The sequence below is a fragment of the Trichoplusia ni genome, chromosome 5 (assembly GCF_003590095.1).
Source record: "Trichoplusia ni isolate ovarian cell line Hi5 chromosome 5, tn1, whole genome shotgun sequence".
In the NCBI taxonomy this organism is placed as follows: Eukaryota; Metazoa; Arthropoda; class Insecta; order Lepidoptera; family Noctuidae; genus Trichoplusia; species Trichoplusia ni.
The window spans coordinates 2,221,052-2,244,745 of NC_039482.1; the positions used below are offsets into that span (position 1 = coordinate 2,221,052).

Below are 23,694 nucleotides of genomic sequence, written 5' to 3' on the forward strand. Positions count from 1 at the left end.
CTTTAAAAAAAAAAATTTACTTATCCGTCACCTTGACTCAAAGACATTTGCGTATATTTATAGCCTGTGGTTAATTTCTGGCAACACCGGTACTCTGTATTGAATGAAAAAAGTAGAAAAATATTAGTGCCGTGGTGAGGTGAACGTTTGTAAAAGAACGGAGGTCGCCAAACAGTGATAATATGTGACTCATTTCATTTTGATATTAAGTAAATCAGCAAAAATGTCGAGAAACACGGTCCACGAGGGGTGGCTGACAAAATCTCCACCGAACAGGCGTATTTGGAGAACGGTGAGCTCAAGTTCAGCTTGGCATTTTACCTTTGTTTACAGAGCATGTGAATGTATCGGTTGATATTAAAATTCCCCCAAATATTCTACCGTAAGTGTAGCGAATTAGTGTCCTTATTTGTGGTTATGCCCTAAATTGTGGCAAAGCCCTTGGAAAGTAGGCAGATACTTAACGAGTTTATGAAGTGTTTATTTTGGTTCCTACAGAGATGGCGCAGGCGCTGGTTTTCCTTAAGGCAGTCAGGCGAGCTTCCAGGGCAATATTTCTTAGATTACTATGCCGACCGAAACTGTCGGCGCCTTAAAGGCACCATTGATCTTGATTTGTGCGAACAAGTAAGTGGCAAGACGTAAAAATTATCAAAAAATACTAACAGAATAACACTTACTAATTTTGCTTATCACTTCTGAATGCTAACATTATTAGTAGAATTTAATCAACTAACAAAGTTATGTGTAGAACCACATGTTAACCATAAAACTAACTATGCATCAGTTTGGTTAAACAAAAGTACCTAATACTTTGTCAAATCTAACAAACACAGTCATCAAAATGTCTTAAGTAATTGATTAGTATTAAGTTTTGTCCAAATCAGGACTCAGCATAAAGGCAAAAATTACGAAAGTTACGAAATTACTGTTAAATCTAATTATATTAGAAAATATGTTTAGTACAGTATTCTGCTTAGCAAAAGTCTTAAAACATCAGCTTAAAAGTCAACTTAGGTGTGATTAGTTCTATAAAAACCTTATTTTTATTAATATAATAAACCAATAAGTTAATTCTCTCAAATTTCAACTGATATTCTCAAAAGAATGGTCTAGAAATACTCCAACAATAATATTGTAGGCACTCATGCTTTAAGCTTAATGCGGGATGTATAAAATCCCTCCAAATTCATCAATAATATTTTCTAAGGAACACATTTTACTCAGAATCACACTAAAAACCAATTTTCGTGTAAAGATCTAGATGACCCTTTACCAGTACAAAAAAAAGATAGGTTGAGCAAAATTATGAAAAAAGAGATAATTATTTACCTAATTAAATGATTATACTGTAAGGGCTAAATTAATCTACCCCTACAAAAGACAGGCTATTATGGATGTGTGTGTGTGACCTTTAATGTGTTGGCACTACAGATGCATATATAAAGGCCAGCACAGTAGGGGGAGCCTGCAGTCAGTAGTTGGAGCTGGAACGAGACAGTTGTGTGGAGAGCTAGAAAATATATTTTCGAATTCTCTACCCTGTTGTCTTCAGCTTTAGTTATTGTACTTCTATGATTTTAAATGAGTGTTTTAAATTCAAATCACTAAATTGCTAAATACCTGGTAAATCACCTTTATACTTTGTACGGTTTTTGAGTGCTAAATGAAAATTTAACTTAAAATCTTTTTTATCTAAAATAGTTTTTATGAAAGTGATTTTTCTTTTAAATTATTGGGATTATTTTAATACTCTTTAATATTTCCTTTTTCCTGTTTTACAATATTTAAAATTTTTTGGTTTTTTTTTCTCCGGCTTCTACGGTTTGTGATCAGTATTACTCTTTAACATTCACTTTTGAAATTATTTTAATGGGTGTGAATAAACAAATAGAACAATTACTAAAAAGTTAAATAATATTAATATTTCTATAAAAAAAACTTACTAAAATTACTGAATTAACCGTTGTTATTTTGCTGTAAAATGATTATGCTTTCTTAGTGTTTTCTTGTTTTTCTTTATGGAAAATACACTTATGATCTAGTTTAAAATTGTGATCAGAAATTGGGAAATAGTTCAGTGAAGTGAGAGTTAAGTATTTGTCCTATATCCCTTAATAAATTTGAATCAGGACTTAGGTAAGTAAACTAGCTGTAGTTGCAGTATTGTTTACAAGTATTTTACCTCTTTACTTTCATATTAGCTAAAGTGTATATCATGAATTCGTAGATTAAATTAATAAAAAATACCTATGTAATTTAGAACCAAAAGAAAGTTTTGGTTGGGCTCAAATACTATGGCTTTTTCTCTACTATGTCTATAAATCTTATCGCTTTTGTAATAATCTGGTTAATACAAGCCTGAAGTACCTCTCCTTCATTTCATTTAGTTATTAATTTTGATTGATAAATTCAGGACCAAAAATGTATTAAACCTCATTCCTTAAACTTGCGGCGAGTCACGCGTTAATTTCCCGCTGTTTACCATAATAATAAACGCGACAACTTGGAATCCTCGTTTAATTTGAATCATTCGTTAGTAACAAAGATTTCAGGATAGATATTATCGATAAAATGATTATTTATACATCAAATACTTGAATAAGAGGTATCAGGCTCGAATTTCTTTGGTTAGTTACAAAAGAAATTACGGCTATTATCGTTACAAATATGCTTATTACAGGAATAGAAAGGTTTATAAATCCGCCCACATTATCCTAGAAATCGACGTCCACACATTTGTCTCAGCAAAATAGATTGTTGTGACATTTGATTTCTGTTTATACTTTGTGGATGGATGCATTACTCATGTTTTTAGAAACATGATATAGCTGTGATAATAGAGTATTACTCAAATTATACTTTATCATAAATATTAATCATTATCTGTATTCAAAGTATATCCTTTGAGTGTTTTGTTTATGAAGGGGAATTCAATTTTTTCCTTTGGTACTTGATCTGTTCTAGAGATTCAGGTACGCGTTTTAGATCTTACTTAGCTAGTTTAAAAAGAATTAGTCGTCAAAAAAACTTATTTATCAGGAAAATATTTATTTTACAAATTAAAGTATAGTCTGTTGTTTGCCTACGTATCAAGCAAGATCATTCATAATTTTACTTGGTCGTCAAAAAACGCTGTACTTACGTATAGTTGTTTTCTGTTAATTCAGGTCACGAATCGAGACATTGAACTGATGATTAATGCTTTATATTAATGCCAATAATTCTCATTACTTAACTATTTCCTAAGTTGCATAGGTAATTGACACTTCGTCACCTACTGTTCAAATAATATCTCGTAGCTACGCGTACATTTTTCGACTTTCTACTTAAACAGCATATTCGGTAAAAAATAATAAGTCAAATAACAAATTTAAAACATTAATTAGGTAACGTCTAATAATAAATACACCTACACTGAATACAGACAATGTTTTCCTGCTTTTTGAAATAGGTTTTTCGCTTTTGCTGCATATTTATGTTATTAAATATTTTGTTTTACTAAAAATAACTCGTGTCTCTGAATTAGAAAGACCTAAATTAAAAAAAAGAAACGTTGTATAGGTTTCGGGAGGTTGTAGTTATTTAAAAAGTTATTTTACACTATAGGTGGATGCCGGGCTGCGTATGGAACGTAATAGTCACGCTCCATTCAATCCTAAGATCCGTGGATCCGTGTTTACAATCCAGACGCAGCGTCGCACTTATCACCTCGAAGCTGATTGCGAATCCGAGATGGAGAAGTGGGTGGACGCCATCTGCCGAGTCTGCGGCTTGCGCTCCACACAAGAGTCATCCCCCGTCAAGGTCGTCGGTAAGTACATAGTTTGTAACCGTCGACAGGAGGCCTACCATCATCCCTTGAATTAGCATTCTACAGTGCTGTTAAGACTGCACCTCACGGCGCACAGCGGCTTATTTCCGAAACAGGCTCGTGGTAGACCTCCATTGTCTCTTAAGCGAAGATGTTCTCCTAAACTCGTGTAAAGCGCGATTTGAGTGCAATTTATGTCACCTACACTTATGTAGTACTTACTTAGTGCTTATTTTTGAACATAGGTGAAACATTTTGTACAGTCACGAAATATAAAACAATATAAGCTTTGTACATAATAAACATACACGTTTTTACATAGTCGACTTAAAAGCTTTATTTTCTTAAATTTATGAATATTTCAATGTAAACGTGCTCAAGTATAGTGCTTAGAAAATTTTCCATGGAATTGATTTTTCTCCACGTTGTTGTCTAAACAGAAATCTAATTTCCTTGTAAATAGTGCAAGAGGCACTTAGACAACTAACAAGAAAAATGCGTTCAGGGACTCGCGAACAAGGCCTTTAAGCTCCGCTCTATTGTATTTTCATAATTGCGTTGAATGTGACCTTAAAAAACTTTTAACATGCAGTAAGTAAAAATAAAAAAGCTTTCACGTACCATCTTCCTCCCTCGCTTGCTGGCGCATGTTACAAGAAAGTATTGCGAAAATAAAACTTCAATTTCGCGCTGCGACTTAGATGAATATAATATTTCGTTTGTCCGATATTTTATTAATCTCTTTAATATTGTCCTAGCTAAACCTAAGAAGCGACGAGGACGTAGTGCTTCCAAAGGTATTTAATTATTTATAACAATCTGTTTCTAGTTGAGGTTAAGTTAATTGTGATCACAGATATAACATTGAAATGATTTAATTATTTCTGTACACGAGATAAAGTTAGTCTGATATTCGACGACTTTCAATCGCTAACAACGCGTTCGGACTTCTTTTTTACTTTGTTTGGCGATCGCCGCTTACAGACTAGAATTGTCGAGTATCACTAACTTATGTTGACTCGTTTACGAGGAGCCTAATTGAGTTATTTTTTTCTAAGCAACGCCTCCTTGCAACCCATTTGACAACGGTGATGACTCAGGTATAATAGCTAGAATAATAGATGCACCTAATATAATATGTTTTCATATGTAACGCATTCTCACAAGATGATACTTGTCATTGATTGGACATCAGTTAAGGAAACAGACTGAAAACGTTGGACCTCATGACAAAAGCGTTTTTAAATTCCAAATAATTTGATAAATATTTTGAAATATTGAGACATGCTTATATTTTTTTACATAAGTACTTGTTAGTATAGACTTATTGTATAATCACAAAAACTGTTTTCTCCCAGACGACTCCCCGCCACCTGGGTCGCTCCAATTAGGTAATTTTCTCTTTATTGTATATGTATTTTAGTTCTACAATTAGTCCTCAAACTTGTATAATATGCTTATGCAATATCTTTTGATCGTGAATTCTCATCGGTTCATCACATGCCGGTTATACCACGTGTACAACTGCTAAACATGTGTTACCGTTTGGTTCAAACTAGCCGTTACTTAATATCGAGGCGTCGAATTCGTAATTGAACGACGTTTATATCAAAGAGTTTTAATATATTAAGATATTTTTCATACTTTAATAATCGTTGAAAGTCTTTGTATTTGTTTTAAAAAACGACTCCCGAATTAGGAATTTAATCTTTGTGTCGCGGGATTTTAATAAACATTCAAGTCACATGCACAAAGACAACCAGACCCAGGACAAGCATTCGTGGATCACACAAATTCTTGCCCTCCGCGGGGTTCGAACTCGCGACACGTCGCGCTCAGTAAGTTTGGCGTGGTGACCTCAACCACTCGGCTATCCGTGCTGCCAGACATGTTATAATACGAATATTTACAAATATTATAACATTATTAGTTTCATTACTGAATAAATAAATTGAATGATACGTTTGAGATAGTTGCTTGTTATTATAATCATTCTATGTATAAGCGCTTTTACCTAAGATACTGACTAATTTGTTTTTTTCTTAGTGGTTATCCACTCTGGAACGAACCAGTACTCAGGTAACTATAATTAGTTTTTATAAGTACTATTTGACGGCATTAATAAGACCTATTGAAATAGTACCAATTAATTGTTGACATTTAAACAACATTTTCGTATTTCGTTTTCAAGCTGATCCGCAACCAGGACCAAGTCACTGCTCAGGTAAATTATGAAACAAAAATAATAATTTTATCCACACTTTAATTAATTTCAAAATTATTGACAGTATATAATATTTTTTAGGCCACCGCGAGCGCTCTTCTTGCCGTCATTTGGGTAAAAATTTACAAAACTATAATTTTGTTTATTACATCCTTTGAAACCCGATACTTAGTCGTGGTAATAATTTTCTCTACTTTCTGGCTTAAATCAAATGTATTTTTGGTACATTGATATGGGCCAGTATCAGTAAAATTTACTACAGAAATATTTCCTGAAATTTAATTTATTATAACGTGTAACTTATTATGGATTTTTCTTCTAAGCAATCCAAGAGCCGCGTGTGTATTGCTACACAGGTAAAGGTATTTTAATGTTTGGTGTTAATATTGAATGCATATTTAGAAGTATGATAAAGTTTCTTTCTTAAAGTATATAACACAGTTATCTAATCAGTTACATTGTTTTTCTAGTGGTCCCCCAACCAGGACCAAGTCGCCAGATAGGTAAAATATGATTTTGTATATTTTTTGCGATGAAATATAATTGCTTCTGTCACTCGGTTTACAAATCTATTTCTTGTTGTTTAGCTGGACGTTTGACATCGAGGAGTCGCTCAGGTAAAAAAGATAGATAGAATAGACCAATAGTTGGTGTTTTAATTTCGTAGTAATTTTTAGTTATTTAATGTGTTGATTTAATGAAAGTTCTCAATTAATTGTTGTAATTTTCCGTCTCAGCTGACCCCAGCGGTCCGCGTCGTCTGTCAGGTACTATATAAACTCATATTAAATTCTTTATTTGTTTTTTTAATTGAATTTGCCTAGTGAATTTTACCAAAACGTTTGATATTAATTTCATTGTTTAAACTCATTCGTAGCTGCACGACAGCCGGGACCTAGCCGCCGCTCAGGTACTAATTTTATACTGAATTATTTGACAAATTTAATTTGGCCTGAGCGTTCTTTGTTTTAGGTTAACCAAATAATTGCGACGTAGTGTAAAAATATATATATTTTAATTGGGTCACACTACCTATGAATACGTACTTAGATTTATAGTATAAGTGCCTTTGTCGAAATATAAATTGCTTGGCTGTTTTAAAATAAAATACTATTGAAATATTCCTGTCGATGCATATAAACAAGTTCCTGCTAAATTTCAAGGGCAGGGTCATCTCACACATCGCAACGTTTCGGCGAAGCGGGGGCAACCCTACCGCCGCGCCACCCCCTCGCCGCCAGAACAGGGCTTGCGATGTATCCGCGCTCACGGTACTGTTTTTAATGGACAAACAGATCAAATATAAGTTATCTTTTAAAAAAGTCCGACAGCTGGACTAGCCTCGCCTCTTCCAATGTTGAAAGGAACATTCAAATATTTATTAATGAATCTGTTTTATAAATTTTCCTTAAATTGTCGCGAGGGCTAGTTAGAGGTGGCGCGGGGAATCAGGGAATTATTCAACTAGTTATGGAAGGCCATAGCCCAGCTGTGTTGGACACCTTACGCTAGCTAGACTTAGGCTAGATAAAAATCTTGTTAAGTAATTTACTAGATATTTAGTATATTGGTCTGACTGAACTCCGTGTTTTGCCAAAACGTAGATGAAATGAAAGTTGGTCTTACATTGATGCGCAGGCGCAATTAAATAATTAAGTACTTAAATGAATAATATTTTCCATGACTTTGTTTACATCATAAATATGTTTCCTTAGTTGAACCTCAACCAGGGCCTAGTTCCAAACCAGGTACAATAAACTATATGTTATATGTAGATTTATTTTCGTTTCGCTTTTATGTGAACGGACTATAGATCAAGCTTATAGCGTATAACTTTTGCACTAGATTTACTTTTGTTTATATTTTTTTTACCGTTGCTTACCAGCAGTTAGCCAGTGAAGCGAATTTTATGTCAATGTTTTGTATGTGTATCTTCCGCACAGCCATGTCCATGCCATGCTAGTAGCAATAGCCATTGTCTGTCCTATATTTGGCGTAAGCGAAAACTGCGTAGCAATACCTGAAAGAGTGTATATTGGCGGGCATATATTATACTCCAAGTCAATTGAGAGTCAGAGTGAAAAAAATGTTTAAACTTTTCAAGAACACTTGTTCGAGAATAATCCGTCGATTTACACTCTTTAGATTTTGTTTGTGATTGTATTTGTATCTTGCCTTTCAGATAATTATCAGAACAACGTCTCCACTGTGTCAGCATTGACCGACCATTACGAATGTCCTGACGGTACCGGCCCCTACATACCCATCTCCGAATGCATCACCGGCGTGCGCGCACAAGTAAGTCAATATTGTAAATTATTCATAGCTATAACAGGAGAATTGCCTTCATTCTGTTGTGCTCCTAAAGATCGTATCGACGAGTCCCCTTCGAGTCAACCAAGGAAATGTGTCTTGAAATAGATCAAGGAGTAGTACTGGCAGCGTGGTCGTGTGTAATTTGTACTCGGCTGCAATTGTTGTGCGCGGTTATCTGTAGAGTGTTGCATGTTCTTTACAACATTAGGTTAAGACCTTGAATCTAATCTCCATCATGGTTACAATGTATCATGATAATTGTTGAGGGTTTGTATCAACTTGCTTTTTCAATCATTATACAAAAGTAGACCTTTTACTTCTTATCAGGCCGGAAATCGCATCACATTTTTGCATTTTAAATGTTGTAGCATTTATTTACCAAACGCAACAAACATTAAAAGTATGTCATCGATTTTATCTTTAGCATGTTCCTAAGAAAACGGTTGAATAAACATGAATTCAAGTAATACGTAATACCTAGTTTTCAACTACGCGATGGGTACAGGAAAAGCTGTGCATTTTCTTTTCAGAGTGTAACGTATCTTTTCGCGAATAGAAATAGAAAAGTTTATTCGTACACATGCTACTGAAGTGTAACTTTGTGTAATAGGAATATAGAATAAGCAGAATACAACAGTGTAGTTATCAAACAAGCTCGGGTCTGCTCCCTCCGGGACCTTGTTTGTTAGTTTGTTGAAACTTGTTTAGTTACATAGTTCAGAATTTCATGCTTTGCGTGTGGTGCACAAGTACTACGCGGCACTTACCGCCTTCTTGGATTGGCTTAGCTTGTTAACCCGCAACGGCTACTTAACGACTTAACAGACCGTCGAATATGATTTTCTTAACCATATCCATTGATCTAGCAACCTTCAAAGATAAACTTTTAGGAAACCGTCTAGATAAATATTATAAAGAATAAAGAAATGTTAGTAAACAGTTTGTAACGATTATTAAAATCGACGGGGACAAAATCAATGTTGAACCAGTGACCGTGAATTTCCAGGTCGTATGTACCTGTGATTTGAAGGTCATGCATGAATAACTAATTAAAATCTCAAGGAAACTACTAGGTGAGGCAAGGAAAGTTGCGCTGAAAGCGTGTGTCTAACGGCGGGAGTTTCACAAACTTTCGAATACTTGCCGAACTTTCAGGAATGAACCACGATGTTGACATAGTAATTTTTTGTTCAATGTTTTCCCAAAAATGAAATACTAAAGTAATGTACACAGTATAATCGATGATTCGTAGAATACATAAACTAAAACTTACAGTTAAAAACAAAACCTTTTAATTTCACCAAAAAGCATGAATTATTTGACTACATCGCAATACAAACTGCGTAGTAGTCGCGATACTGTTTCTAGATATTTATCACTAAAAAATTACAGTTGCATTCTTGCTAGCTTTCAGGTAATGTAATACGAGTACATAATAACACGCGCCACCCTTCGTGAGGGTGGGGGGAGTATTGATTTCGGGCCTTGGGATGGAAAAGCGGGATGCAAGTAGGCAAAGCATTGGATGTGCAGGCTGGGCTGGAGCCACCCCCCACCCCACGCCACGTCGTTTTCACTTCACTACTAAATTACTGAACTGTGATTTTGTCGACTCTCATTATTGAAAATGGATACGAATTTGTTTAATGTAATTTTGATCGGTTGCATTAGTGTGAAAGTATTTTAATGCAGGTTTTGTGTTTACTGTTTGGAAGCCTTGTTTAGTGTTATATAAGACTATTTACCAACTGTTTTTTTACTTTTTATTGAAGTACTCTCGATACTAAGGAAATAAAGGGAAGTAAAAAAATGGAGACAAAGATGCGCCTTGAACGGAGTGTTTTGGCGGGAATAAAGTTTTGTATCCGATCGGTAGTCGAGGAGGATGGGGTGGGCGCTCCTTCCGGGTGGGTTATTCGACCCTTCTTCTGTTAGACTTGAATAAAAACTTTTTCTTGTGACTAAAAGTTTACGCAATTTTTTAATGAACATTTCTACTCGTCTACTTATTGATACAAGCTACACTTGCATCCTTCGCGCTCTTTGCTTTTGGCGTTATAGGCCAATGCTATAGCGACATTAATTTAAATGCAATATCTTCAAATGTCTCAGCAACCTTATTTCCCATTAGCCAGAAGCTAACTCAGCGAACTCGTGGGGACGCAAAACACACGAATCATCAGATTATTTATCGTAACGGCTTAGATGACGCATTGTTAATACCTAGTATTATACTCTCATAATCGTCAAAGAAAGCTTTTATTGTAATTAGCCACTGACCGGTCGGAAAAACTACATTAGCTTTTTATTTTTTATTTATTTATTAGTACCGAAGTGGACTCGCTCTTGACCTTAAGCTAATGGAAAGCTCTTGCTTCATTGATAATTTAATTACGGTTTCAATCATCAGAGTTATTTTTCAATGTCGTGGGCATCCTACGTCAGGTATTGAATAATTGTGTAAATTTGCACATCAATCTTGGCTGACGACAGCTGTTCACTATAATGACATATATGCATCAGGATCAGTCTATTGATCGATAGTTCTGGGTAAGGCATCTAATGCGTAACTCGATAGCCCTCAGGGACGTTGTAGTGCTCCGTAACCATAGTCGAAATTATCGGATATGCAAGATACGAAATTACTCGAAACCGAATCCAAAATAAAATTATCTGATACATTTGGAACGATGAGGTTTAATGAAACAAACAATGATGGCTGGCTCTTGTCCGCCGAACCCCACACATGTCATCTTCTCCATGCATTTTTAAGTTTATTCTCACAATAACTGAAAAATATATCCTTCACTGGAATACCAAACAAGCGGATAATCTCAAGTCATTTCATATCTATAATCGGATCCAAAACCGATGTAATAATATTCGTATCCGTTACCGTATCCGAAATTGCATATTAGTTACATCCCTGATCTTGTCGTAGAAATCCTGTTATTCGGCTGTCCAAGTTCATTAGTAACCTACACAGCAATTAATCTGCAGTCGAAACTCAATGCTATATGAAATGCGCAGTTTCGCCCTAACTTTTAATTAAAATTTAAGTCTGAAACAATAACGACATGTAAACAAGTGGCGGGAAAAGTTAGTTCGTTTCCATTTGTTTTCAATGATTCTAAGCAAAATAATAGCAATTATTCGATGCAAAATTGGACCAGCAAGTTTTAGAGGGTGGTTTTGTGTGTGTTACAAACATTTAATTAACTGTCATAAAGATAACCTAACCTTATACAAGTACTTGTGATGCACAATAATGGATTACTCATTCGGGGATTGAATTTGTCACCTGGCTCGCCCAATAATTAAGCGTGGTAAGCTCTCCGTGCAGTAGTTAATTTGACATAGCTTTTCCATCTCGGCTCTGTGGATCAATGGAATCCATTTTCACCGATCCTCTATGGATCAGTGATGAAGAGATGGGAACACCGTTAGGCCGAATCTGTAGAAACTACGTGTTGACCTAACTTCTATGTTGCGTGAACGAGGAATCTTCAGCTTCTATCTTACTTTTTGATGAAGGTTTGTGGTGGACGGTTTATTGTTTTGCCATTTAACCTTTAAGGGTTTAACACTACCTAGGTATTATGAACCTTTCCAAAAACTTGCGTAGTCCAATTACATCGTCGATCTCAAAATACAACTCTGTCGCAGGATGAGCAACGGGCTTTCACGTTTGACCCAAAGAATATTATGATGAGTACCCGTATCGAGGGTCAACAGTTGTACTCCAGCCAGTCGCACTTCAGGCTTAACACCGCCGAACTGTCTGAGAATGAGTCCAATTTGAGCGACGAAGAAGAGGTGTCGCTGCATGCTAGTCACCAGAACATACGTAAGTATACTTCTAAGCAATCCAAATTGTTTTGGACGTTTTTTAGGAAACATTTTGTCGATTTGAAATGATGACATGTTTATTCTTTCAGCAGACTGGTCCGTTACCAAGTCTTTCACGAAATTGACCGTGACACCCAAGAAGAATGGAGGATCCGAGGATGGTAAATAAACATATTCACGACTCTTTTTTATAGAGCAATGTTAAAAATATGTTACATCGTGAATATCTTTATTACAGGCCCTCCAGTCCCACCGCGCCCGCCCAAAACCTTTGCCACCTTGTCCACTAGGACACGAGATGCCCCGCTAAAAGATCCCTTCCAAGGTCCCAAGATTCAGGAACCCCCGGAGACGTCTGCTCATGAGAATGTAAGTGACATACCTACTTAAATAACAATCTATTTTTATTATGTTTATGGTGGTCTTTATTTTAGTCTTGTAACGTGACCCTTCGTTTGCGACAACGGTTTTACGAACAATAACAATACGTAGGTGAATTCAAAATAATCCCAAGTTCGCAGAAATTTTTCCCATTACCTTAGTGATCGATTCCACAACGTCACGGCCCCTGTTGTTGAATACAATTTGAAATTAAGATTTTCATAAGATTTGCAACAATGTTACTTACAGTACAATTTTTATTCATGAAGAAGTGTCATGGAACCACATCTCCTTACAAATGTAAAAGGTCTTGGCTTTATTTACAATGTAGGTACATCCGGTTGCGTTAATAGGGAAACTATTGTACAGTTATACATATCATTGTTACCCTATACATACACTATAGTACAGGATTGTCAACAATACAACCGTATCTCTGACGTTCAAGAAAAGAAAGAAAACTATGTCGTGCAGATGGAGATGAATGCGGAATACATTTGGGCAAGAATCAAAAACAAAACTCAAACTCCTTTGTAGGAAATTATGTTTTCAATTGCCAAGACGTTCCATTTTCCATATTTGAAAGTATTCGATCATATCACATCCATATCGTATTTAGGCGCTGCATCAACAGCAGCAACATCCGCCGCTGCATCATCCACAGCAGCACCAGCAACAGCAGCAGCTCCACCAGCAACAGCAGCAGCAACAACAACAGCAGCAGCGGCTTCGAGTCCCGCGCCGTATGTCTCAGGGAGCCCCCACCTCGCCTGGGCGACTGCTCGTACCAGTTCTGCGTACCACCGATGATGAAGAGGAAACTTCACCGGGACATGCCGTAAGTAATTACTTTCAGCAATATATGTCGATACATCGACATTAGTCTGGCTTAATAAGGTCCACTGTTGGACATAGGCCTTCCTCAAGTGCCGCTAGAACTCCCGGTCGTCAGCCTTCCTTATCCAACCTCTTGTAGTCTATAAACAGAACTCAATTGGTACAAGTGACAAAAAAAAAATCAGTGATACGATTCTCTTCGGAGACATTTCAGCACTTGTAACACCATGGACTGGGGAGGGGTAGGAGTATTTAAGGACTCATCTTTTACTGCAAACATTCCAAGATTTAGGGAAAGATTTATATCAGTTGTATGAATACATGGATTATTTTCAATCTATTGCTATACCAAATAATTACTAGCTCATTATATAAACATTACACAAACACAACTGCGGACTCATTAAGCTTAGTGCATAATTGCGTCCCACACAATACGATACAGTTAATAAATATGAAATTCCTTGAATTATCCATGGATTACCTTGATGTGCATCAATTTCATTATTAACATTAATATAATTGTTTCCCAGACCAATATTCAGGGTTGCATATTGGACTAGAAAACAATTATATTAATGTTATGAAGGTGTATAGGGACCGAGGACAATGTGATTATGGTCTCTTAATCTCTTTACATTTAGTTCGAGGAAAACTTTATAATACGTACTTGTAGGTTACTGATGCAATTGTATGTTGGTATTAAGTTTTTTTTAATATGGTAGATGGTATGGATGAGGATCATCGGATTCGGTTGCGGTTACAATTACGGATATTAAATAATTTCTGATTATCCGTTTTTTCTTTGGATAGTCAAAGTCAAAAGTAGTTTTAATACGATTCCATAAAATAATTTTGTCCGTATCGCGTGGCGTTTCACAAACATCCAAGTCACTTGCCAAATACACCCAGACTCGGACACGCAATCTTGGATCACACACATGCTTGTCCTACGCGGGGATCGAACCCTCGCGCTCGGCTAGGATATCCGTGAGTTTTACGTTAATCATAATTAAAAAAATAATTATTGGGATGCATTTAATATGACAAAACGGACGATAAAAATCAAAAGTGATCCAAACATTCTCCGCCCCTACATCAATCACGAATAATTACTTAGTTCCATTACCCAATAGGTCCGATCCGTAACATTTCTGACCGTTATGTATGTTTGTTAGTCGATGCAGTACTGCAATCTCCCGTCGCTGCCGCCCGCGGTTGACCGCGCTCTGAAGCCGCGTCATTCAAGCGTCAGCGTTGGCCACATCAACGCCATCATGGCACAGGTAAAATCAATAGTCCTAGCAATTCAAATACTAACCTCTGGCCTTTTAGACATCACTAAACTGGCTTTACCGCGACGGTTTAAACATAATCATAATTATAGCAATCTGTATAAAATGACGTCAAGATTTTTTCCTTGTATCCTGTAATGAAACTCTGTGACGTTGCCTTAAATTCTAGGTACATTTTATCGTTGTAGATAGTTTTTATCAATGACTTTAACAATTGATAGATGACAGTGATTTTATTTCTAAACTGAAGAATCATCGACTGTAGTTTATTGGTGAGTACTGATTATATTATTATTTTGTCAAATATTTAAGTTCAATTGTGAAATATCAACATGAAAAGGTTAAAATATGCTTGTTTGTTTAAAACTAACTTGAATATTGTTTAAGCAATATCCTCGGCGGAGGCGGCACAGAAAATGTATTGAAGTAGCAATAACCTGTGACATTGACCGTCGCTCCTCAGGTCGACCTAGATTGAAACATGACGTGATCATAATATTGTGGCTTAAGATGTTCAACATGAAATAAAAATGCAAAGAAACGTGTACCTTTTATTAAAATTGTTTTACGACATGCGACTTTTTGAAGCTTGTAAACGTGTTTCATTTCTCTCCGAACACCCTTCTCTTTCAGCGTATATTTGATTAACACTGGCAAAGCAAAAATGCGATTTAAATCAAACTTTTTACAAACTATGGTGTTGTACTTAGTGTTTGTGCTGACCTCCAACAGCTAAACAACGGAGGCGGAGATAACAAGATTTTTGAGTAACAGCTAGTGACTAACTCGCCTCACATGAGCAAATGCAACGCCTCATGATACCTTAACTTTCTAATTCTCTTAACACTGTGCTGTAATTAAGTATCTGCCTGGTTTGTTTCTCTCTATAAAGGCTCGTTCTCACCAATGGTTGATTTTGTCGCGTACGGGATGTCTCCGAATCCGGGTTGTCAATTAATGACATTCATTGATTAGATTAAAGCAAATGAGATGCTGGGGTTTTGTTACGAATAATATTCTTTGCTGCGGATAATCTGGACATGTGGAAACGGTTATCGTTGCCTTAAGCAATGTCAAATATCCCGTATGTAGCGAGATCGACGATCAACGAAAATGAGCCTTTACAGTATTGTGATTATTGTGTTTCCTTTTTAGAAAAAGACCGAAACAGAACAGAAACCGAACGAAATTCAGCGGAAACCTTGTAACCATAGCAGCTGCCGAAGCAAAAGCGTTCCGACGCGAGAGCCATCTAAACTGGCAGTAGCCGGCCCGGCCACGGCGGTGTGTACATGTCGCAGTGAAATGTCCTATAGTCAACGTTACAGAATACCGAAATCTGAATCTAAGCCCCAATAAGATAGGGTTCATATTTTTTCGAGCGAGTTTTTCTTTTACTCTTAGATTTCTTGGAATCATATCGAGATGAACGCTTAAACGTTTTCCCGATTTCCTGCATTGTTAGATTTCTTAGGATTTTATCTTTTGCAACCATTACTCCGAAATTATTGCAGAAGAATAAGTGAGATCTCGGATCTAAGCCGTGTAGAGCCTTAATCCGCTTTTGCAACTGCATCTAACTACTTTGAGACGGGCGGTAGGGAAGTTTTTGTGGTTGTCATATAAATAAAATATGGCCATGGTACATCTCACTGCGTCATACACAGTCTTTAAAGACTAAATTAGAATGAAAGTCCGTTTATTAACCTCAGTTAGTAATTTGGCAAGTGCATATGGATAGTAAGACTGCTAGTTTTAGAGCTTTTTATAGTGTCATCATAGGCATAAATAGTACATTTTAATGATGTATAGTCCGAATTGAATTATGGTAAAGTGAGTAAACTAAGTACTTATAATATTATATCAACTAAAAATAACTAGCAAAGTTAAATGTTTTAATAGAAAACCTAATGAACATGAGTCTTGACATTGACACTATGACATTTATAGAAAAAAATGTATACAAATACAAAATTTGTAAATCTTTGCAAAAATAAATTAAAACCAGTTTAAGGGTGGGACGTTTTCGGTCTTTCGGACATCCTCGGAGTAGTATCCACTATTAACGACATGGAAAAAATGGACTGCTTCAAATGTCTAATTGCTAACTTGAATTAAAAAACGGACAGTAGGTACATGTATCGGATATTGTTGCATGAAATCGCCGCATTTGTACATCTTAGTTCATTCCCCCATGGCTATTATGTATCTTGCAATCACGATATCCCTATCCATTTTGACATTTTCTTTCGTCCAAATATCATTTATGATCGTGATTTCGCTGTGGAATGGATTTTGCAAGACAGATAATAGACCTGCCGCTATTCCCTAAGTACTTCGGTGTTCTTGCAGTGAGCCTGGAACTTTAACGAAAAAATGAGGTGAAATATCACCTCGCATAAACTAGTTAGAGTTTTGACCTTGAAAGTCTGTGGTTGCATAGACTGCTAGTCCAGGCCTACTGTTTCATAAGTGTTACCCTTGGCTACTCCTCTTGAGTTGTTATCGTCTTGCTGTTTATCTCAAATTCTCTGAAACATGAGGATCCTTCAAGTGCGAATCGGACTTGCGACACTAAGGGTTCCGTACGAATGGACTCAAGATTTACGTACAAAAATGATCCCGCATTAAATTAATGAACTTTCCAACCGTTGCTGAATCTCATTGTTGAATTTACTTATTGATATTGCAGCGGCAACAGAAAAACAACATCTCCAAAAAATTCAACTGTCTACCTGTCGCGGTTTATGAGATGGTGTCGCACAACATTCTCTGAGTTATAAAATGGGCTTCGTTTTTACCTTTTGGTTACGAAATCCTAAGAACACCTTAAACAAAAATACACTGAAATAATAACTAAACCTTTTTGTCACACTTATATGGAGTTTGGTGCCGGTTCTTCTATATGGGAATGAAATTTGGAACTGCACAAAGAGACAATAATTTTAAATTTTCGGGAATTAAAACATTTTGATTCTGACTTTTAATCGCAAATATAAACATTATACCTAATTCTTAATTTTGCTATGCTTCTTTCGTCTCAATTGCGAAATTACATACAATTTAGCGCTATGTGGTTGTCTATACATTTGTAACGTGTTCTATGTGTGTCAATGTGTGCATTTGTTTACTCAGTACGATGTTACAAGGTGTCGGTTCTCATTGCAGGGTGGTTCGCAGCATGCTGACGAAACAAAGCCCGATGTTCTGCAGTACCTTGATCTGGATCTCCACACCTCGAAACCACCCCAATCTAAGGTATTTATTCCAAATTTTAAAGTGAGAATTAATAATTTCTTTAACAGACTTCAAGGATCAATTTCAGTCTGGGTAAGGCGTAAGTAGAAAAAACATATTTTACTGTTGTGTTAATGTGTTTCTGTATTAGTATGCTTTTTTTTAAGATAAGAGTTTTATTAATATTTTTGTTTGTATGTAATTCAGGGCGCAGACCAACGCAGCACTGTTGACGTCAACCATGGCAAGTCTCTCTCAGCTGTCGAATCCGACTCTGCATACAAGACCGTCGACTTCCTGAAGACCGAGGCCTTCAACATCACCCGGCAGGACGCAGAGGCTTCCAGAAGTTTCCAATATTAGCACCAGCCTCCAACAAGGAGACCACGACACAAGCCGTCATGTTTTTCCTTGTTCAAGTAGACAGTGAAAACACACCAGTGTTCTCCCCAGTGATTTAAATATTATTAGTTATTTAGGGGGGCTTATTCAGGTGAAAATCAACCGGAATAAGTCTAAATGCTTGTTAAACCTGGTCGCAGATGATTAAAAACACCAGCCCTAAAGCATTGTAGCAACGACTTTGGTCGCGCGGCTGGTGAAAATCTGCCCTTGTAAACCCCCTGTACCGGTCTAACGACTGCGTTAAAATTACAAACAATATATCTCTGCAGTGAAAAAGTTTTGTGTGGTAATATGATCGACGTATCATCAGCATTTAATGAGGGAAAGACGTTTAAAGCTTTAACTTGTAGATGGATTTGTGTCTTGGTATGACGGTCGGTAGCACCGGCTAATATTGTGACGTCAGAGATGTAATTAATAGTATTATATTATAGCAATAAGTATACAGTATTTACTTTGTGTATTTTGTAAATATTATCTCGAAATTGTTGACACAAAAGTCATAAATGTTGTGAATAGTTTCAAGGATTGTAACATGAGTAGGGTAAGCTCTGTAAAGAATGTAAAGTAAAGACGTAGGAATGGAGGAATATTTATGATTTTTGTCCAATTTAATGTCATATTGCATTTAACACGAGTACAAATACTTGTGGAACAGTAGGCAGTGTGTCGCACAAGACACAGGCATTTGTGTATTTCTTAGAAGTAAGTACTTAAATATTGTTACAACATTTGTAAATTTATCAATGATTGTCATAAATTGTTTGTTACCATTATTTATTAATTGTAAGTTTAAACTTTTCATGTTAGCAAGCTCATGAAATAGTCTTGTAGTATGTAAGATGAGCTGTTGTCAAACGATGACCATTTGCTGTAGATTAAAATATATGGAAAATAACCATTTTAAAAATATCACATACTTTATCTTAATTAAAGGAGAATGGTACATTTTATTAGGGTAATTTCTGGTCTAATGGTGTTATGTGTTGTATCAATATATAACTAGCGATTATACACCCTAAAATAAGATTGTTTTGAGTCCCACACATTTGAAATGTAGTTAAATGATCTCGTCTCAAGTAGTTTTGATGTTTATAAAATAGTATACGTAATTCTGAAAATATACTGTTAGTATACAAGAGAGCAAAGCTTCTGGCTTGCCTTAACTGGCCGTCCAGAAGACAAGCCCCTTAGATTAAGCTCATAGGAATATATACTTATCTAAAAATGCCGTTGGAAAACTTGTATTTAATACTTAAGTAAATGTTGTCTGCACGTGAAAACCATTCTCCTATATAAGTATTATAAAAATAATCACATGCGTGGAAATGTTAAAAAAATCTATGTTTTCAACTTAAGTTACTTTTAAAAATAGTCAAAGATTAAATTAAGTACGCATGTCCCGAGGGCAAGGTTTTAGTGGCTATTAATTGTTGTATTAGAATTGAAATGATTTCTCTATAGATTAAAGTAAATTGATGATATATTGATAATGCATTTAAAAACTTGCACTTCGTATACTGATACGATAAGGCAATTATAATTCACAAGAGAATTTTAATTGCTTTGTCGTACAGTCAATCAATGTTCGATGTTAAATGTCTTAGTGTTATTAATTGTAAAAATTAAATTAAGCGTTTTCCCTGGTAAGTTTTTACTCAAAAAGTATTTATTAAATCGAAATATATTTAAATAGAATGCGGCTAGAGGCTGCGATTTTGAAATAAATGAGTCTTGCAGGTTTACTGTGTAAGTGATATTGGGGCTTATATTATTCTCACGACCTAATATTATACATTTGATACAAGATAATTGTCTACTTTGTACTGTAATATTTATTAAAAGTTTCACATTCGTATTTCTACTCATCTTTTTAAGATTTAGCTATTTAAAATTGTATTACTTACATGCGCACAAGACGGATATCAGAGTAACAGTATTAATGGACGTTCGTTGTTGATACCGTCGTGTCCGTCAAAGATTTATGGATTTGTAATTATTAACAGACAACAGTGGTTTACGATACATATAATATAAATATAAGAAAAAAAAAAGTAGAAAAAATATTATATTTAAGACTGAAATTATATTCTTAGATGTGGCTACAAGTATTTTTGATTATAAGCAAGGCATTTGATTGTTCACATTCACAATGATGAATTTTTGATCAGAGGTTTAGAAGATTCGCTTATGTGAGATTTAAATGTGTTAAGATGGAAAATGAATATGCCGAGACGAAATCTGGAAATGTTTCTCAAATATTATAATAGTTTAATGTGTTACTGTATCAGCTCGATTGATTTTACTAAGAAATGTTTGAATTGGATAACAGTCCATATAATGCTGTTTCCAATTATTTGCGAAATCTTTATATTAACTTCATTCGGGCCTCTACAGTACCCTATCTATATATTATTGAATAATTAAACGAATACTTTCTATATGTGTAATGGATGTTTAGAAATCTATATCTTGATGTTAATTATATTATAAGGTTACAATTTTCTCTAGATATTAGGACATGATTGTAAACCTATACAAAATTTTTCGTACCAAGTCATCCTATGATTCGACACTATCCCTTTTATTTTAATGCACGCATTCAAACACGTTTCAAGTAAAAACATCTTTAATAAAAAAAGCTATGAAACAGTGCATGTAGTACGATTACGTAATAATAAACATAATTGAAAAGAATGTGACTATAACAGGTGCTGAATATTATGATGCATAATATTCGTGAAGAGTAGTTATTTTTGTAAAATAACTTTGTAAAGAGGTTACAATTGTTTCTGTTTTATACGGTTTACTAAGACATTCAGGATCGCCTGACTAATTAAAACCACCAGTTTCAATGACGTAGGCCTGAAATCGATTAACAACGAACCATATAAGACATGAATAATTAAACGAAGTTGATTGGGAATCAAATAATAGTAAAATATTTTCAAAATGTAGTAAAAATATATGCAACCTTGTTGCTATTTTTTTAAACAATGACCAACTAGTATACACACTTCCTTTTGGTACTAGTTGTACAAAAAACGTAAACTATAGGGCCTTAACACATTTATACTGAATACTATTTTCTGAAGAAATATATAAATATTGTATCTATAAATATCAAAATGATATAGCTCTTTGAAAGTAAATTATATATTTATATATGTATGTTGTATTAAAAATTTATAAAATATAGAATATATGTGTAGAGCTGGTTTCTTAAGGCTTCTGGTTAATACGTGCATTATCATTGCTCTTTCTGCCACTAAAACCAAAGTCAACTTTATTGTCATTTATTTATGGACCATAATATGTAGAATATGACTCATTTTAACTAATTTATGCCAAAATTATTATGTATTACAAGATGTACTCGCACAGTGAGCTGGACCTTGGATTCTACGTCCTGAATACAATTGTTTATTCTTTATCTTGCTTCTATTTTGTGCTTTTTACCTTCGTGTACAAAAATAGTTATAACGGCAATTTAAACTTACTGTTTATTTTATAAATATCCTTTACCTAATTAGTTATTCTTAGCGATGTTTTAGGAGAAACTATTTGCTTTCATTACGTAATGTAGATGCAAATATGTGTACGTGAATGATCACTAATAAATGTATAAAAATATTAAGGTCGTTTTTTTACCTTTACCTGGCTATCGATGAATAGTGAGATACAAATTATTTGTCCTTATGGTAAGCCAAAGTATTGGCGAATCCTTTCGCAGTAAGGTGTGTTGAATTTATAGGTGTTTAATAGTGGTATAATCTTACTAAAATTAAACTAAATAAAACTATTAGTCTAGTCTGAGAAGGAAAATTAATAAATTAAAAACACGTTTTTAATGTCACTTATTAATTTATCAAAATCAGTCCAACCGTCAGCAGCAATCGGATTTTAATTCGGACGCTTCCCTGAACATTTCAGCCTGCTAGCTTATCGAGAAGTGCCTTAATTGAGTGACAAAAATCCAACCGGCACGACAAACAAACATACAAACAAGAAAGTGAGTGTATAAAAATATGGGAAAAAAAGGGGCAAATAAATTGAAAAAATTGACATAAAATCTGTTAAGAAATTAAACGGGAACTTATGTGGCGTTTTGAATTTCAGAGTTTCTAGCAGTTATACCCTCGGGTGTAAAATGTCAATAACCAAAACCAATCTGATAACCAAAATATTATGAAATAAATAATAAAAATACAAGTATAACATGCATCTAATTCAATGGACTTAAAGTTATAGAAGATACAAATCAATCAAAGATTTTGAAAGTGGAAACCAATATATTCAGAGAACTCCAAGAAATCGCGGAAAGACAGAAATTTGAAACATGGGAATCGTAAATAGTAAGGATTTCATATCTAGGAGAAAAGAGGATGAAGCAACAAGCAATTCCGGGACGAGCAATGATGGGCATGTATATCGGGCTAACTTATTGCCTATGCATATCAGAATTATCAGAAATTACATATTAAAACAGTTGCTGGCATTTAGACCTGCAACTATGTGCATAATAATTCAATCTTTGAAACCCTAGTTCACATAAATACTTAGAACTTTGTTTAGTCCTAGCTACCCGATTAGGTTAAGTAACCTGTAAAGGTAGATTAGTGTGTTAATTAAATAAAATAACTATAGGGGATGGAAGTTAGAGTGGAAACATGCAGGTTTAAGTATAGATAGCCTCAGGAGATAATCTATCCGGCCGGGCTAGCAAAATTGTGTGAAAGGCCCTGTACAAAAAGGAAAAATGAGGAACAAGAGTTTTAGTTAGCCTGGCACTCTTTTCCATTCAACCCATAGTGAGAGAAGTCCTTTATTTTCCATCCGAAAATAGGAGGCCATGGATGGGCTAATGTAGCCTAGAACGCCGTTGTATAAAAATATGACATTTTGAAATATGCCAAGCGGCTTACCCGAAAAAGAAGACAAGCTTAAATTAAAAAAAAAACTAGTACTGAAGACCTCGAAGCTCACGAATTCCCGTATAAATCGGCTTCCCTCTATTTTTCCGAATTTTCATTTATTTGTTAGTACGTATTTTTGTTTCTTCACCAGAAATATTCTTAATAATACTTATACGTGCAAAAAAACCTTTGCAGGGACAGTTAGTAAGGAATAAAAAAAAAAACAGACTGCAATACAGCAACGCGACGTACCGGATGTTGTTCCTTACAAAAGTATCATTATTAGCTCTGGTTCTAACATCCGGTAAGTACCTAATGCAGGTATAACAAATAATATTTCTTCTTAATTTTATTAGAAAGTACGGTTATTTTCGACGCAGACAGGATGCAATCACAAATTCACCCGACTAGAACTAAGTG

General features: G+C 35.1%; 1 protein-coding gene across 3 annotated transcripts; it reads left to right on the top strand.

The window, feature by feature from the left end:
• The first annotated feature begins 81 nt into the window (after window positions 1-81).
• Window positions 82-21,992, top strand: LOC113494031 (histone-lysine N-methyltransferase 2D-like). 3 transcript variants are annotated; one of them, XM_026872152.1, is made up of 12 exons: window positions 5,663-6,655; window positions 6,776-6,805; window positions 6,916-6,948; window positions 7,202-7,309; window positions 8,221-8,336; window positions 12,021-12,201; window positions 12,296-12,364; window positions 12,442-12,572; window positions 13,204-13,422; window positions 14,600-14,707; window positions 17,885-17,974; window positions 18,161-21,992. In XM_026872152.1, the coding sequence occupies exons 1-12, from the start codon at window positions 6,571-6,573 to the stop codon at window positions 18,314-18,316; spliced, it is 1,326 nt and encodes a 441-aa protein (XP_026727953.1). In that variant the 5' UTR covers window positions 5,663-6,570; the 3' UTR covers window positions 18,317-21,992. The 3 variants fall into 3 exon arrangements, with proteins under 3 accessions (XP_026727952.1, XP_026727954.1, XP_026727953.1); XM_026872151.1 differs by lacking the exons at window positions 5,663-6,655; window positions 6,776-6,805; window positions 6,916-6,948; window positions 7,202-7,309 and adding exons at window positions 82-292; window positions 499-627; window positions 3,610-3,814; XM_026872153.1 differs by lacking the exons at window positions 5,663-6,655; window positions 6,776-6,805; window positions 6,916-6,948; window positions 7,202-7,309 and adding exons at window positions 644-1,626; window positions 3,610-3,814.
• The last annotated feature ends 1,702 nt before the right edge of the window (window positions 21,993-23,694 follow it).